The sequence below is a fragment of the Vigna umbellata genome, chromosome 5, assembly GCF_029865625.1.
Source record: "Vigna umbellata cultivar VRB3 chromosome 5, Vumbellata_1.0, whole genome shotgun sequence".
In the NCBI taxonomy this organism is placed as follows: Eukaryota; Viridiplantae; Streptophyta; class Magnoliopsida; order Fabales; family Fabaceae; genus Vigna; species Vigna umbellata.
The window spans coordinates 66,211,867-66,230,707 of record NC_142169.1 but is presented as its reverse complement, the minus strand read 5'-3'; the positions used below and the strand labels follow the sequence as shown (position 1 = coordinate 66,230,707).

At 32.4% G+C, this 18,841-nt stretch overlaps 3 protein-coding genes across 3 annotated transcripts; 2 read left to right on the top strand and 1 right to left on the bottom strand.

Annotated features, from left to right (window-relative positions):
- Positions 1-383: 383 nt before the first annotated feature.
- LOC124828597 (alpha/beta-Hydrolases superfamily protein) lies at positions 384-5,230 on the top strand. Its single transcript, XM_047301948.2, has 11 exons — positions 384-582; positions 716-787; positions 948-1,027; positions 1,612-1,677; positions 1,819-1,866; positions 1,955-2,022; positions 2,767-2,839; positions 2,912-3,073; positions 4,086-4,280; positions 4,519-4,607; positions 4,743-5,230. Exons 2-11 carry the CDS (start codon positions 721-723, stop codon positions 4,963-4,965), a joined length of 1,071 nt encoding a protein of 356 aa, XP_047157904.1. The 5' UTR covers positions 384-582; positions 716-720; the 3' UTR covers positions 4,966-5,230.
- Positions 5,231-8,915: 3,685 nt separating this feature from the next.
- Positions 8,916-12,409, top strand: LOC124828605 (E3 ubiquitin-protein ligase MIEL1-like). The gene is made up of 12 exons (XM_047301961.2): positions 8,916-9,102; positions 9,383-9,470; positions 9,565-9,621; positions 9,727-9,759; positions 9,857-9,934; positions 10,127-10,170; positions 10,267-10,307; positions 11,088-11,170; positions 11,286-11,377; positions 11,467-11,536; positions 11,675-11,716; positions 11,923-12,409. Exons 1-12 carry the CDS (start codon positions 9,053-9,055, stop codon positions 12,046-12,048), a joined length of 804 nt encoding a protein of 267 aa, XP_047157917.1. The 5' UTR covers positions 8,916-9,052; the 3' UTR covers positions 12,049-12,409.
- A 529-nt stretch (positions 12,410-12,938) lies between these two features.
- Positions 12,939-15,092, bottom strand: LOC124828525 (CASP-like protein 1E1). Its single transcript, XM_047301845.2, has 2 exons — positions 14,771-15,092; positions 12,939-13,475 (listed from the first exon to the last, which is right to left on the bottom strand). Exons 1-2 carry the CDS (start codon positions 15,019-15,021, stop codon positions 13,142-13,144), a joined length of 585 nt encoding a protein of 194 aa, XP_047157801.1. The 5' UTR covers positions 15,022-15,092; the 3' UTR covers positions 12,939-13,141.
- Positions 15,093-18,841: the final 3,749 nt, after the last annotated feature.

Here is an 18,841-nt window from a genome sequence, read left to right as displayed (position 1 = left end):
TGATGAATAAATATGGACACTAAAATGATAAATATCCTTTATATATATTACTCAAACTACTTTATAATATGTTTGTAGTTATTTATTTAAATATCTAACATATTTAAACATAAGAGTATAAATTTCTTACAACAATAGTTAATTAGTAAACAGAGTGTGTAAAAGAATAAGAGTAATAAATGAAGAAAATAATGAACTGCAAATAACCTATATACTACTATGATGAAGAGGATATATTATTAATAAGTGTAAATAAAATAAAATTAATGTAGTGTATTATATTATTATTTTTATAAATCAGGTTATCCGTTTAAAATTAAAACAACTCACAGCAAAATAACATCCATGGATCCAATCTAATCCAGCGCAGTCAGAACAGACTGTTCCCGTACGACACGAAAAAGACTAAACGAACCTTACGGCTGTCGTGCTATTTCTTTCTCTTTTATTTATTTTCTTTTCTATTTCATCTTCTCTCCAAACGCACATTTTCCCTGGAGAAAAGCCTGTCATCGGAAACCTCACCTCAGCCTTTGAGGTTTGCGATTCCGATTCCCGTTCCACCGCGCTGCTCTCAGACATGTATTCAGCTATTCAATTTCGCCCTTACTTTCGCCGTTATTCTGGCACATATCGCTAATTATGTCCTCTCATTTCTGTTGCTATTGGTCTTCTTTTTTTGTGGGGAATTTACTTTTCTGTACTTCAATTGCAGAGTATATGGGGAAAACCAGGTGGTTGATATTGGTTATCCTTTTGTATTTGTGTGCATTCTCTAACGGCAGAGGTAGGAGTTGACTCGTGTGTTAATGTTATTGTAGGGTTTACGATATTGTTTTTCTTGTGTCTTTTTGCTGTCTTTAAATTCATTTAATTGTTTAGTTTTGTGTGTATTGTGGATCATTCACGTCTGTAGTGCAATTATGCAAATTCCTTTCTATTTGCAGGGCTAAAGACCAGGCATAAAAATCATCCTTACGAATACAATCACACTCTTGCTACAATATTAGTGGAATATGCTTCTGCGGTGAGTTTTACTTCTTTGGGAATTATACATGTTCAGACTTTAAGATGTATGTTGGCAGAGCATTTATAATTGGTAGCATGTATTATTTGTTTTTTAATTTTTTGACGGAATTGGAGGGTTAGTCAGGGCTTTTGGAACTGGTATTGTGATTAAGCTTTCGTGTTTCAACTCCATCTCTCTCTTCAAGTGGTTTTAGACCAGTATTGTGTATTATTGCTCTAATTATAAGTCTGCTATGGATTTGTCATTCCTTATAAAAAATTTGAATTCACAAGTATTCGAGACGGCTTTAATTCAGCTACTTTCTTTTATTGATAAAAAGACTCAATGAATTCGTATCTGCTTTGCAGAACAAAGAATTGAGGTGTCGATCTTGATGGAGATACTCCCCATCTTGGTCAGGCTATGATCAAAATAGGTCAAAGTGTGACTTATTGCAGTGTATCATAAAAACTTAGAGTTTAGCTAATTTTTGTTGCCTGATGTAGTGAATCTGACGTTATACGCATTAGCCAATGTGTTTTTGTGCTTTGGGATTTCTGTATGAACTATATAAAGGGCTGATGTAGGTTTGGTTCTTGCAGGTATACTTGTCAGATTTAACGGAACTTTTTACATGGACGTGCGACAGGTGTGATGGCTTGACCAAGGTGCTGATAGTATGAATAATCATTTTAACTGCACATGTTCACTTACGTCGTGGATACTTTGAATTATTTATGCTCTAGTGTCCTACTAATCTGTGCGTTCGTTTAAATTATTTGGTCTAAAGATCTTTAAAATGGAAACAGGGATTTGAGATGATAGAGTTAGTTGTTGATGTGGAGCATTGCTTACAGGTGGGTGAAGTCTCATTGTAGAAAAAAATATTCCAAAGTTTTGTTCTAATATACTTTGCTTTTATATAATTTTCACTACCTATTGTAGGCATTTGTTGGAGTGGCCGAGGATCCTCATGCCATCATCATTGCATTCAGAGGAACAAATGAACACAGGTGGACTTTCTTACCAGATTAAATTTACTTCTATGGAATTTTGGGCCCACAACTGTAGAGGCAGCAGAAAAATGGATCTATAATTGTGCAATGTTATATGTGATGCCTAGACACAGATGCTGTTATGTTTTAGAAACAAGATTTTTTTTTTCTTGTAAGTGTGAATTTTCTGTAATGCTCATATATGCTGATCTGAGTACATGGATGCATATGTAGTTGTTACATAAGAAAATGCATTTAACTTGATTTATTTACCGCACGTGCAATGTATTATTAGCACAATGGTGTCTACAATAACGAAAGCATAAGGTGGTTTTGTTTTGATATTTATGTGTAGCAACATTGTTTAGTTTTGAAATACTGTAGATGGCCCTCCATATGACCAATATTGTTCGAGACCTTGTACATTATAGATTGCTGTTTCTAAAGTTACTTATGGTCTCATATTTATGTTTGGGAAAGTCAGCATAATATGTGAAAAAAAAAATGCTTGGTATGTTTGATAGCCTGTAAATATAGATTTTTGTTTCTTAAGAGAACATACGTTCTCTTATGTTGTTGATCTTTGAGAGTATTAGAGTGCATAGTTCATCTAAAGAGAAAGCCAATAATTTTCCTACAGCGAAAAATATGGCCATAAATATGTAAGATAGAAAATAGTTCCAAGTCCTTCAGCTGTTTGGCTCACTTTTGAGACGACCCCAGTTATTTTGAACTGATTTCTTTGTAACCACTTTTATACAGCTTGCAGAATTGGATTGAAGATTTATACTGGAAGCAGCATGATATAAATTATCCTGGCATGGATGATGCAATGGTGTGTAAATGTTTTCCCCGTGTAATACTCTGTATTGTGTTAGTTTTGATATATTTTTATAACTGTGTACAGGTACATCGTGGTTTTTACACTGCATACCACAACACAACAATACGTCCTGCAATTTTGGATGCTATAGAAAGGGCAAAGAAGTTTTATGGAGACATTCAAATTATAGTAACAGGGCATTCAATGGGAGGGGCAATGGCTTCATTTTGTGGTCTTGATTTGACGGTAATTATAATTTAGCTTTCTTGGCACCATACACCAAGCTTTTGTGGTCTCAATCCCCTTTCAATTTTTTTCACCGGTATTGTTGTCTAAATTTTACCTCTGGCACGGACTTGAATTTCTTGTAGAATTATCATATTTGGAAAGCTTTTTATTTTTTAATTTTAAAATTTATATAGCTGGTTCTAGGCTTGGGTAAAAGTGGAGTGTTATATTATGCATTCGGTAGTTAATTTAAAAGCTTGCCAATTTATTAATGTTTTGGATCAATAATATTGGAGCAATTATCTTTTGATGAGAAAATGACAAACTTTCGTTAGATATTACTAATTTGATCATTTGAGAAGAAGGCCAGCAAAAACTCTAATTAAAATAATTTATAAAAGGAGATCAAGTGAAGATACTACGAGGAGTTAAAAGCCTTAAAGCTTCTGGAGAAACCATTATAGGCATGGAGGCTTTGCTGTAAAACTGACCTTTTTGAAAATTTTGCATTTTGATAAATTACACTGTAATCATTTGATTCTGTTCTGTGTTACCCTTCTAGCTGTAGAATTTTGACGAAAAGGAGTTATTTTCTTTAATCATTTAAGTGATTGATGGATTAGAAGGTGGTTTTTGAACTGAATTAATCAAACGGATTAATACAAGCTAAACTATTGTACTGATTCAGTTACATTGAAGAATTTTGTTGACTAGTCAGATTGATTAATGCTACTTTTGGTTCGTGTATAATTCTAGTATAGTCCCCATTGGTAGGAATTAAAACACGTCTAAACATAGTTTTAACTTTGATATGCATTCATGATTTTAATTTTTTCTCTACAGTTTTTATATTTGTGATGTGGAATTGTAGACAGGTTGTAGTTCAGTGCATATTTTTTTATGTTGCTTGTGAATTAGTTATTTGCGGATGTGTTTTCCATTAATTACACATTGATCAAGTAAAGTGGGGAATATTATTTACCTATTTTTTTGGATGGGGTAGTAACTTTTTTTTTTTCCATTCTTACAGGTAAATAAAAATGAAAAAAATATCCAAGTTATAACATTTGGACAACCTCGTGTTGGAAATGCTGTTTTTGCATCTCTCTACAGTGAACTAGTTCCATGTACAGTCCGAGTTACAAATGACCATGATATCGTACCGCATTTGCCTCCATACTATTATTATTTACCGCAGAAGACATACCACCACTTCCCTAGAGAGGTAAGTCATGACATAATGAAATGATGAAGTGTGTATAATTAATGTTTGTTTGTCTGCATGTTTATGGAAAATTACAACCACGTCATATGTTGTATGTTCTTTGGTCGCCATTAGATATTTTTGTGAATATTGGAAATGCTTTTCATATCTGTATTAATTAACAATCGGGCATGCAAACCGGCAGCACTTGTTTTATTTGTTTTCATCGTTCAAGAAGCTGAGAAGTTACGGACTGCAGGTATGGCTTTATAACATTGGATTAGGTAGTCTTGTATACAGCGTGGAGAAGATTTGTGATGGATCTGGCGAGGATCCGAATTGCAGCAGGTTAGTCTATCAGCTCTGTCATAATGCTGCCGAAAACGTAAATGAAAATTTTGCCACTGGATGGGTGTGAATAAAATTGAAGTTTCCCTTGATTTTGGTGCTACGATGCAATTCCGATTTGGCTATTTTATGCAGGTCGGTAGCTGGGAATAGCATTGCTGATCACTTGGTCTATTATGGCGTTGACATGGGATCAGATGAGCCTAGTTCATGCAGAATTGTTATGAATCCTTCTATTCAGAATGCTAGCATCAAAGATTCAAGAGGAAACATAATCTTATACAGAGATCCTGCTACCCCTCTCATCAAATTGAGTGGAGAGAGTGACAATCAGAAAAATCCTATCAATGTCGATTGAAATTGGCTATGAATATCTCTTACATATGATAGGCTCCAGAGGTTTGCCCTGGGACACTAAACTTTAGATTTCGTAATGGCCCACGCAGCTGAACAGTTCTATTGAAATTGACTAGGGCTGTAAGGAGTTTGTATAGTCCTGGAATCTTGTATATATGCATCCTTGTATATAGAATTAGTAATTCTTGATACTTTGACAATTGTATAATTTCACCTTCAAATTCCACTAGTTTCAACCCTTATTTGGGTGATAATTCTTTTACCAATTGTGGTTTCCAAAGTTTAATTTTACACATTTTCTGTTTCTCACTTTTATTTAAACTTCACATTTTTTTTGGCATATTCACCTTAATTTACTCATTCTTTTTCCCTCTTATATTTTGTTTGGCCGAAATCACAATCATAACACAACATAAACATGTAAAAGTCAAGTATGGCACATTTTTCTTTCTCGATCGCTCTAAAATTATAAAGTTCAAGATAGTAGTTTTAAAAGCAAAAGTAAAAGCTATTTGATATTTTTTCTATTGAGTTTAAAAGAATGATGAGGAGAGTGAGGAAAAATGGCAAGCTCGTGTTTGGATGTGCGCTACTTCACTCAAATGTATTGATGTGAAAACCCGTAGTGTGTTATCTTCAAACGTGCGTATTCGATATTAACATTCAGTTATGAATAGTTCATTTTGCCTTGAATGTGAATTTGTTTGATTGGTATAAATAATCTTTTTAAAATTCTTTCGCTTAATGGATTTGATAAAAGGCTAAATCTTTTTCTTTTTTCAATAAATTATAAAATGCTTAATTTGAGGTTTTTCATAAATTATCTAAAAACAGATTTTTCATAATTTGCATTTGACCCAACTTCTTTGTTCCGTGAGCATTCCAAAATTCGTCTCAAAAGATTGCGAAGTAAATAAATATCAAACTTTGGTATCTGACTAAAATATTATTTATTTGTATACTTTGTGAATTTAAAGATGATAGTAAAAAAAAAAGATGGATATATATGTTGTATGATCTTACAAATTTAATTTAAGCTTTGAGTAAAATTTTTGTAAAGTTTGATATTTTAATAAGTTTTGTTCCTGCTTCAAGTATTCCCTTTAATTTTATATATTTTGTCTCAAAGAGCCTTCTCAGTCAAAGACTAAAAGAATTTTTCTATTAAGATCAATGATCATATATAAGATATTTTCTATTTGGAGTTTAAAACTCTTATTACAGTTCAGTCATTAGAAGACACATTAAAAGATTGAAGAAAAAATGTATATAAATTATTTTTAACATCATTTCTTAAAATATATAAGAATATACCGAATCAAATTAATTTTTCAAAAGATCATCCATTAAGAAATCAAAAAATGTTCATTAACCCATGTACATAATACATAATCGATAGAAAGATGAAAGATGTGTTCTCTCAAAATCAAATAGTTCAACATTTTAACCATCCAACTATGAACACTTTATTCGAGACCATTCTTTTGTTTTCCACTACGATCAATTGGCTTAGGTAGAATTTTAAATTTCAAAATTAATGGTACTTAAAATAGAAAAGGATATGATTTTTAATTCTCTAAAATCATGTTAATGGATGCTGAACGAGTTTCAATGTCTGTATTTTAAGAAAGAATTAATCACATTGATAACTAAGAATGTACTTGGAATCATTTAAGTTGGTTCATTGATATTATAACAAAAATTATATTTTGTTTCGATAAATTTGCTTAAAATTAATTTTATTTGAATATAACCAGAAAAAAACTTACTTTACACGATATAGGAGTGTTTACACATTTTTAAAACATTTAGAAGTTTTTACAAAAATCATATTTAAGTTTTTCTTTTGGATTTTTTTTAAAAAACTTTAGCTATTGTATCAAATATACAACCTAAATTTGCAAACAACTTTTTCGTATATCTTCCAAACAACTCTCTATTTAAATACAACTAATTTTATTGTTACAAAAAATCATCACTGAGAACTATAAATTTATCAATATGAAGTTAGTGTGGAGCTATTTTAACTTGTCACACTCTAGTCACTATTGTCCATTTTTTTTTTCCTTTTGTCTGTAATACACAACACACACACACACACATATATATATATATATATATATATATATATATATATATATATATATATATATATATATATATATATATATATATATATATTCCTGAAATATTTATACATTTTATATTTGATTTTTTAAAAATATTTATTTATATTCATTTTTATCATCAGAGTAACTATTTTTTAAAGTGTTTTCTATTATTTTTTCAATCATAACACCTAATATATTTTCCACCGTAGGAATATTTGTCTATGGGTTGATACATGTAATTGTTAGAAATTTAATTATGAGTCCAAGTTTCACATTGGATAAAAATAAAAAAAAATAGAAGACTATATAAAAATGAAAAACTCATTAACTCATTATTTTAAGGTTTTGGGTAAAAAGTGGTGTAAATCTCTTATATGATTAGACTCATATATCATCGGTGTCTGTATTTTTCTGGTGAATCTCTTCTTTGATAGACTCAATCGTAACATATTGAAAGTGACTAGATTTATACATAGAATTATCAATGTTTAAATATTTACTTTATAAAATAAGTGTAGGGATTATTTAGATTGTTATACTTTTTTTTATCCTCTTTCATCCGCACATCCAATAAATTTTCCTTAACTTTTGTGTAATTTTATTTATAATAACTAAGTAACAGTGTCCAAAGTTGTATAGTTTATTACTTATTTTCCCACATTTTGTTAGAGGAACTGAACTAAAAATCCAATAGAAAAATAATTTATGCGATCATTTTGTTACTTTAATTATGTTCATTTTCAATTTAAAATGATCAAATGTCTTTGTTTATTTTTCCTACTTTTTATGTGATTTGATTGAGAAAATATGAAACACAAAGAAGAAATATCTTTCTTATAAGAAAAATGTGAAGAGATACGGATGATTTAAGATGTTTATTGTTAGGGTTTAGTGGTGAAATAGTAGGTTGTGTAGGTGTAATTAGTGAGACAGAACTAGCTATTTTTTGTAGGTATGCTATAATTGTAGCTTCACAACTACTTGCATATACTGATGCAAGAAAACGACAGAATTTAATAGCTGGTTACACTTACAAACTGCTTTAGTATTTGCCCTGCAATAAAATCTAGACAAAATATTTATCACACTTTGATTATTGACTAAGTCTATTGAATTAGCTAATTCAATAAATATTTCTCAACATACGAGAATCTTTATCTTGAAAATTGGATTTTTAAAGCAAAGTCTAAAAACTACTTGTATGTGACATCACTTGCCAACACGCTACGACAGATTTGTTTCTTACGTGGAAAGAACATGCTACATATCTATGCATTGAACTTGGATTGTTTTCGTCCATGATCGAGTTCCAATGCAAAATTTAAATGGAGATGCTTACTATTATTGCCCACCATGTGTTTGGGTAACTTATTCTATTAATATTTGATAATTATAACCAATGTTATAATAAATTAAAAAACTGATTTTTTAATCAATTTTTCATAAAAAATTAACCAATATTACACGTCTTATTACTAAAAAGAATTTGACATTTCATACCTGAGTTGGATGTATCATCATGGTACTGCAACTGCTGTTATTTTTTCCGAAGACAACATGAGACATCACAACACAACAGAATAAAACGGTTTTGATGGTTGGTTTTGGCTTCCCATTGGTAGATCCAACGGTCAGATTTCTCTGGGTTAATTATTGGTGACACTCATCATCTTCTCTTCTGCCATTCCAATTCTTCCCACCATCACCATCTTATCCTCTTTCTTCCCAAGTGGATACATTTTATTATTCCTTACCCATTTTTTTAGCCAAAGATTTAATCTTTTTCTTTTTTTTTATTAAAAAATTACACCGTATCATAACATTAATAATAACAAGAACAGCAATGACTTACTCCTTCTTTCTCTTTCTTTCTCAATATCTAGACAAGCCAAAACCAACATCAACAAAAGCAGAATCTTCCCAATTGCAGAAACCCCCCTTCTCAGCCTTCTCTTCACCTTCTCTTTCCCAAAACTCATGGAACGTTCTGTCATCGAACGTCTTGATTTTGGGAAGATGGGATACGGGTACCTCATCTTATTCTTCCACGCCCTTACTTTTCATTTTTAACATTGGGTTTTGAATCTCACCATTTCAGATAAAACCCATAGACAGTTTCTTAGATGATGTTTGTATTGTTGTCAATCAAAACTTAAGTTTTTCTTATTAATTCGTGTAGTTCTTTAATTTGAGCTTTTTATGACATGGATTATCCAAGTAAAGCTCAATTTTTACATGACAAAATAGCACAAACAACATCCAAGGAACTAAGTTTTGTCCTTTAATGATGTTGGTGGGCTTTTGTAGGTGCAAGCATTACAGAAGAAGATGCAGGATTCGAGCTCCATGTTGCAATGAGCTCTACTCTTGCCGTCATTGTCATAACGAGGCAACGGTATTTCATGTTCTACCCCTTCATTTTTTTTTCTGGGTTTCATCTAAAAAACCTTGTCTTTTTTCTTCTATCTGACGTGGGTCTGACTCATTAGAGCATGCTGAGCAAACCTCTTGATCGTCACGAACTCGTTCGCCAGGATGTTGAACATGTAATGTTCCAACTTTATTTTCGTTTTCCACACTGCCTTCGTTCTTGTTGTGACATTAACACGAAATGATGGTGATATGGTTTTTGCATTGTGATGCCGTTTCAGGTTGTTTGTTCAGTTTGTGATACAGAGCAGCCAGTGAGTATCTAATACCCATTCCTAGTTTGATTTGAAACTGTATGCTTTTCTTTCTTTTTTTGGTCATAGCGGTTTTCCTCTGTTATTTCTTTTGAAGGTTGCCCAAGTTTGTACAAACTGCGGTGTCAGAATGGGAGAATATTTTTGCAGCATCTGCAAATTCTTCGATGATGAGGTAAGGGATCACTGAATGAATCTGTATTATATGATTAAATTTTTAATTTTGTCTCATTAAAATGATTGTTTTACTTTTACATTGGTTTCTTCGTGTATCTTGGAGATGAACTTGTTTGAGATATGGAATTTGGTGTTTACTTCTGTGGCTTGTGATTGTTAATCCTAGTGTTTTCTATTACACACTATGCAGACCGGGAAAGAACATTTTCATTGTGATGATTGTGGGATATGCAGGTGCGTTGGCTGTTTGTTTGAATAAATCCTCCCATATGTGCTAAGTCATCCAAGTTTATGACATGCTACTAATTTTGGTGATGAATTTTGGAACAGAGTTGGTGGTCGTGAGAATTTTTTCCACTGCAAAAAGTGTGGTATGCATTCATTATCACGTTACCGTTGCTTCTCTTTCATTGCTGTTGTATAAGAATAGTCTCTTCCTTTTCAAATTAAGTTGTGTTGTGCTGCAAATTGTTTGTTTCAAATTGTTAATTTTGAATTCGTTCCTTCCATTGCTTTTCTTGAACTTGGTACCACTTTATCTATTTCGGTTAGGTGCTGAGGTCACATTTCATACAATTTAATTATAGTAATCAGTAGAGTTTGTATGGTAAGTGACACCAAAAGATCAAGAACTCTCCTTTGTATTGACTAGCATTGCAGTCTCTGCTGTTTTTTCCCTATATTCCTTTACTTATTATGATTCTATTTCTAAGGTTTTAAAGTTGTTGTCTTATCTTTGTAGCTTCCAAATAAAATTGTTGTAGTTGGAATGGAACCTTGTTGCGAATAAGACTTTTAGCTCTATTTTTATTATGCTAAAGTCTACTTATTTCATGTGCTTGGTAATACAAAGGAACTCACTGTCGTTTGATTCATGTTAATAATTTCCCAAATCCATTTTGGGGAATAAAAAGTGGCCCCTCAAAGCAAAAGTATTCAATGTTATGTTTCCCAATTGAAAGAATACATGGCAAAGTTATCTATTGATCTGTGATGTCTTATAGTTTGCTTAATTTTTGCTATAATTTTCTGAGTTCCTCTTGTTGAATTTTTCTCCTTTGGAATCTGGAGCCATATCTAATAATCAATCACACATTAGTTACAATTTTTTTTGTTCCGTTAACATATCAATTGCTGAATAATACTAACAGGGTCTTGCTATTCAAATGGTCTGCGTGATAATCATTTGTGTGTGGAGAACTCCATGAGGCATCATTGTCCCATTTGCTATGAGGTGCGTGCTTTGTTCCCCTCTTTCCTTGTTTCATTTCTTCAATCAAATAAGAATTTTTACATTAAAAATTCAAAAGGGTCTTCCTTCTGACATGACTTCATTTTTGTTTTTATAGTACCTTTTTGACTCATTGAAAGACACTGCTGTTATGAAATGTGGTCACACGATGCATTCTGAATGTTACCACGAGATGATAAAGCGTGACCAGTGAGAACTAACCATTCAACAATTCTTTGATCTACATAACAATATCTTTGCTTAATCATTGAACTGACTTAATAATATGCATGGATCAGGTATTGTTGTCCCATATGCTCCAAGTCGGTAATTGACATGTCTAGGACATGGAAGAGAATTGACGAAGAGGTAGCTGGTCAAATTTAACCCTATAGATGCTTTCACTTGATTTCTTTCCTTTTATAATGTTCAATTATCTGGTGAAGATTATTTACATGAAGAAATGATCTGCAATAATGATTTTTCACTTTTTTCTTTCTATATTAGATTGAAGCAACTGTCATGCCTGAGGACTATCAGAACAGAAAGGTAGAGTTTTACTCTGAAATGGATGTTGAATACACGCTACTTCTATTTATCTTCATTTAATTGCTTTATGTGAAAATCTACAAATTATGCATGAAACGTGCTTTCTAAGTATGAATGCACCTTTTATAGACATGCTTATATATATATATATATATATATCATGGTTCTATCAGAAGATTTAGAACACTAAGCAGTATCCATTGCAGGTTTGGATACTCTGTAATGACTGCAATGATACAACTGAAGTTTACTTCCACATTATTGGGCATAAATGTGGTCACTGCAACTCATACAATACTCGTGCAATAGCTCCTCCTGTTCTTCCTCAATGACTAGATTCTTTTGATTTTCGAGACAGATCTTTTGATTTATGGCTCAATTATTGTAGAGCCTAATTTGATTCATGATCATCATCATCATCAAGATTAATGATGTATTGTGGCCTAAATTTTCTTGGACTAGTGGTAATGTTATGAGCCACTAATTGGTCTGATGCAAACATGTGTATACAGGGCAATGTGTTTGAACATCCCGAGGGGCTAGTAATTGTGCTTGCCAGTGATGCATTGATGTGGGGGAACACTGATTGTTTTTGTGTTACTGAACTGAATTCATTCATCACAATATTGGTTGTAATTGTGCTTCTCTTGCCATTATTGAATCTAATCAGCACAACTCAATATGGTTTCTTCATTGCATGAATCATTACATTCCTTTTGATTGATTGTTATGTTACTTCCTCAAGATTGTTAAGTTACTCAGCAGATACAAATATAATAGTTCAAAGCAACTACAGTCAAAGATTAAAATCAACTTTTGGATAAATTTATAATTTCAAGTATTAAAATAATGTAACTATCTTTTGAAAAGAAAATATTATTTTTATGAACAAAATTGTTTATTGACCTTTCTCATACTCCTGGTTTGCTTGGTCATCTCTTTTTATTGTCTGTATTATCTGGGGATCACATTCTCAATCGTAGTCATGCACTGAAATTAGGTTCATTTTTTTTTTAAAAAATCCTAACAAATAGAAGAGAATACATCTACAAATTATTATAAAAATATGTTTCTATAGCTTTTTCCGAATGTTTTAATCACAAATTACCTGTCTTGGAGAGCTCCCTCCCCTTAATTTTTTTGTCACATCAAGAACTTCTAAAAGAGAAAGAAAACTTTAAGTGAAAATGGATTTTTAATATACTGAAATGACAAATATAGAAAGTTGAGAAGGTTTTTGCTAACATGCATTAATAACCTATGATACGAACCCATCAAACATCCTTAAATAAGTTTCTAAGACACAGTACAATGAAATCTATGACTTGGGATGCCACCACACTAACATTAATTCTCACTCATGGAATACATAATAAAGTAATTAACCAAACTTATTGATTTAGCAAAGGTCCCAAGACACCTTAACTAGGTTGTTTGTTTAAGTCTGAAAAGTTGAGGAAGCAGAAGCAGCAAGAGGAATGTTATTGATCCAAGCAGTGATATAAAAAGAGAAGCAGCAACTTGGTCACAAAATTTGCCAAACATATTGCACACTTTGTTCCAATGAACATGTGAATTTCCTTGCAAGCCAAGTAGGCCAACTGCAATGGCAGCTCCATTGCTAGAGAAGAGCAAAGCCACCATTAACGTGTCCAACACAGTGATCACTGTCTCCATCCATTTACGCCTGTTTCCAATACTCAACAACAGAGACAATGTTGCATATGCACATGCCATTGCATTTGCCCCCACAAAGTACCTAATACATCAAACTTGCATTATTGCATTTCCCATATTTCATTTCAATACAATAAATTATGTGATAGATAAAAAAAAAATGAAATTTATCATATTTATTAAGTGAATGTCAAAGCTAGAATTTGTGACCTATTCATATAAATATAATATAAGTTTTGTATCAAAAATATTTTTAATAGAAGTATTGAAAGTTTTATATCAATTAAAAATAAAAACAATTTAAAGTATATAAATTGATATAATCTTATTTTACAGACTAATTTTGTGAAAATTGAATTAAGTTTAAAATCTATTTATTTTATTTTTAAATTTATGAAAGTTACTGTAACAAACAAATGACATGCGAAAGATTCCCAAATAAAAAAGATTTCAACTGTGTATTATAATATAAGTTTCACATGTTATTTGTATAAGAATAACTTTCATATTTATTGGAATAACATTCATAAAGTATAAGGATATAATATTTTATCATTTAATTTAACAACTAACCACAGTTTTTTTATAATAGTTTAAAGATATTGTTAATTCAATTTTATTAAGAAAATCAAAATTTGGTGGGATTGGATTTGTGTTTATTGCTTCATACCTGGCATAACCATACGTAGCTGCTGATGGGTGATAGATATTAAAATAAAATTCTATGCAGTATGGTATAGGTCAAATAAAACTGCTAAGATTATTTATGGGCACAACAGCTTTGGCACAAACATTTTAGATATTATTTTTATAACAATCTCTTCAACATTATTCACTTTCAGTATGGGCGTTTTTAACGTATCAAACACCTAACTAATCAACTTCAATGTCAATTTTCTTCCATCTGTTTTTATTTCCATTTTAGTGTTTCTGTCTTTTCTGTAATTCATAGAGAGAACACGTTTTTAGTTTTAGAATTTTAAAAAATCACAATATTTTCTTAAATTCTTCGTAATATTTTAAAAATAAGAATTTTGTTGACCGAATATATAACTTACAGAAATTCATTCTTTTTATGTTTCCTTCAATGAATTTGATTCACTGCTAATTTATCTACATAACTTTGATCTATCTATTAATTTGACAGACAAGCTTCAACAAAAATAACAGTATTATCCTCTTCAATCAACATGTAAGAACATTCATGCTAACAATACAGTGTTACATTAAGAAATCAACAAATTCAAATTTCAACAGCAATAATATTCAATTAATAACATTTTCTAATCCACCAACTGCAGTGTAAATGGCGTTGTTGGAATGAAGATTAAGAAAGGAAAACACGAGACAAAAAAAGTGAGAAATGAGAGAACTTACACAAATGCAGACAAGTAATGCCACTTAGCAGCAACAGGAACATACAAAGGTGGCATAGATTCCTCAAGTTTGATTGGCACAGTAGCTGTTTGTTTATCTGCCCCAATGACAACAGCAGCCACAAGAGTGAGCAGAAAGGCCAAAAGTCTCAAAACCAAATCACAAGTTCTCACTACTGATCCACGCCATCCTTTGCCATTGCCGTCACTCTCTTCCATTACATTGAAACTACCCTTTCTCTGACCCTCCATTCTAGTAACAAAAATTAAGCCTTGTGGTGAAGTGTTGGCAAAAGGGAAATGTGTGACTTTAAATAGTGTGGGAAAAAGGAAGTTGGTTATGTTACTGATAAAAGGGGTATGAGGGTTTCATTCATTTATCCCATACAGTTTGTGTGGAATGGCAATTAAGGCGTGGAAAAGTATGCACATTTGTGACAGCATGGAGAGTCACCATGCATAGCAAGAATTGAATTGATGCATTTATTACATATATACTTGTATAACTCTATACTCTGCAAAATTTGATTTGTTTAATGTCAAATGGACAATCAACAAGATTTCTATATCCATTTTGCAGCACTGTAGTTTGGTCAAGGGGATAAACTTTATGTACAACTCTTCTCAACCATATAATTGGAATTTGGAGCTCATTCTCACATTATACTTTTACGAAAAATATGTTTGGATGAGTGTTTTTTAAGTGTTTCAAAAAGTGAGCTTTAAGATTGGTAGAGTTATCTTTCATTTGTTTAAGCAAAGTTTAGATTGTGTTCAACATTTTAACAGTATGCATTAGGTTGAAGTGGTTCTAAAATTTTGTAAGAATCATATTTCAACACTGAGAAATAGTTATTTTCATACATGACAGAACTCATGTGTAGTAGTAACCTTGCTAAATCATGACTAACTTGTATCATATTGCTACAAAAACGTAGAGCAAAAGATGCACACGCAACACTCCAAATCAGAAAAGCTTTGTCGAATGGTGACTATGTTCATCCGTCACCATGCATCATCTTGATGCTAAAGTGTAAGACAACAGTTCCACACACCATGTGTGCCACTCTGATTATTTCAAACAACAATGCCATATATTAATAGCACTACCTTTAAATATGGCCATAATATATGTTCATATATGATATGACTTGTCAACTTAAAAAAAAAATGTTCAGTTTTTTCTATTTCATCAAACTATGTATCATAAATTTATAGATTATAACGTAAGCATGTTATTCATTTAATGGGTGTGTGAAAGATTGTGGGTTCTTGTTGCTTCTGGGGATGAGGATCTAAATTCCTAACGCCTCTTTTGATGTCAAATGAAAAACTGAACAATGAGAAAACAACACTTTTGTACAAATTACATGCATGCTTTTGTGAAATTCGATTAGTTATTTCTCCTTCTCAACAGCATCATTTCTGAGTAAGTATTCTTATTCATTTAATTTTGTTTTCTGGCCCAAACATAGACGTCACAGATTATGATAAGAAGATGGTCTTTCAAGCAAACGATATTTCATTCGAAAGCATTGATGAGCGTGGGCAGAGGTGGATGAACACACCCATTCCTACAAATTCCACTCACTCACAACTTCCGTGTTTGCTTTTAACTATTATATAATATTACTTCTCAAATTTAATTAAATTTCACTTCCTTGTATCCCTAAAATGGTTAAATTAAAATCAACAAATCATGGGTTTTTTTTATTATCTAAATTGCTGATACACTTCAACTAAAAAAGAGGAGTATTATATTAACGTACATGTACTTCTTTTTTTTGTTAGTACACCATAATTGCAAATTACTCTAGTAAATACTTTTGTTTCTTATATTCACTTTTATTTCTAATTAAAACTCAATTATAATGAATATATGAATTTGTTATGATAAGTACATTGAAACGATCATCTATCATGTAAGAACCTTTTAATATAATGTATATATTAAAAGAGGACGGGGTGAAAACATTATTAAGAAAAAGGGGAGGGGTTTTTTATTAAAAAGAAAACAGTTTTATAGTTTCTGCTAAACTTTTAGAAAAAGAAGCTGAACTCATTTTCTTAAAAGTGTTCCTCTCTCTAGAAAGTTTCTTCTTCTTCCTCTACCTTCTCTCTAATCTCCACACTGCACCAGCCATTACATTGTAATTTAGGTGGCGTCCCCGCGTTCCGAGAGTCGGGAGCTCCGTTTTGAACCAAACGTTTTCTTCATTCCCACTGGTAAGTCGTTTTCCACCTTCTCCTCCACTGTCTTTGAATCTAGGGCATGCCACTTTATTGGTTGCATGCAGCTGGTAGCTTTTCCCTTTAGTTCCTTGTTCATTCTAGCTCTAAGAGTTGTACTCTACCCAATTTGGTGGTTTGTAGGTCCTGTTGAACTTGTTTCTGTGCGAGGGTTATTGTTTTGGGGCTTCTTCTAAAGTGTTGTGCTTATAACCACCAAGGTAAGGGGAGCTAGTTCTACTCTTGATTTTACTGTGTGGAGTGAATGCATGATAAAATTTGTAGTGGTATGTTGTGGAAGCATGAACTTGGTTCTAGTTAAACTTGAAATGCATGTATGGAAGTGTGTGTTATGTGAATTTGGTGATTGAGGGCTATCAACTGTTTGGAATGACTTAGAATGATGGAATTGTGTATGTTGAAACTGTTTTGGCATGAAAATTTTGTGGTAGTGCTGTTAGAAAGGAAATCAAGTGTCTTTAGGGTCAATTTTAGGCCATTTTGGAGGAAGTGAGGTAGTGAATTTGAGAGTTAGGAGTTCTGGGCATAATTGGGCTATTGGGGCAGTCTTAGCAAGTGGATTGTGACTTGTTTGAGTCACCAAATTGGTCAGAATAGGTACAAAGTGTTAGAATTGGGTTTGGGGTCTTCTAGTTATTGAGTTAGATGTTTTGGAGTAGAAATTGAGTTGGTTTAGTACATCTAATTCCCATCCAAATGACCAATGCAATACTTTACTTTCATCTATAAACATGTTTCATATCAATATTAGTGTTACAAATTTTAATTTGTTCATTTGGATATGTCTAAGATGCACCAAAACCAGAAAAATCACGTTGTTGTCAAAAACTGATAAGAATAATCGATTATCTCACTTGATAATCGATTATTTTAGTCAGAGAGTTGTATCCTCTTCAAAGCTCTCGCAAATAATCGATTATCACATATGATAATCGATTATTGTCGTCGGAAAATCATCCAGGATAGTTTTTGATAGTTTGTGGGGTTCTGGATGTCCGTTTTGGACGTTCTTTAGGTCGTTCTGGGGGTTTTTGACCCTTCCGGAGCCATTGGTGAGGGTCTCCAAGCTGTTTGAATTACTTAAGTATTGAAAATTAAAAGTCCTAAAGAAATTTGTGTTAATAAGTGATGGTTTTGTGAAAGTATGTAATGTATGAGTGGTTTTTATGACATGGTTGATGTTGTATGATGGTGTATGGGTTTGGTATGAGACAATATAGTAAGAATGCACTTGAATGACTATGAAAGTTTATGTTTGGTGAATCAAAGTGGTTTATGAGGTACATTATTGATCCAAGAGGAATATCATGTGATTTAAAGTGGTCGGACTGAATATGAAATTAAGATCTCTCGGTGGGATCAGTTAGTGTATTGAATGAATGTGAGAGGCTTCCATATGGGGAGTTATCCCTAACACTCCAACGGTCTTTCATTCTCACTTAGAGAGGATTGACGCGTGTGGTGGGAGTAGTGGGAGGTCCTAGGGTAGGCGCTATCACTGAAGGTCTATTCCGCGGTAACGGACTAGCCTTGTGTATGGTCGGGTGGAACCCCTCGGCAATGGCTTTGCAAAGCAGTAGGGGCCATCACAAGTGCACAACCCGCCCCAGCTCTACATTCATTCCAAGTCCGGACGTGTCTAGAGTCTTAACATGATAGGATGCTTGTCTTGATGAGTTTTATGAAATAAATGCTTGTGTTTATGATGACTAAGGTGTTTATGTGTGTATGGATATTCTGGGAAATGCTAGATTGATTGAAAATGAATTGTATGATTGTTTGAGACCTAGCTCACCCTTGCATTTGTATGTGTTGCATGTGT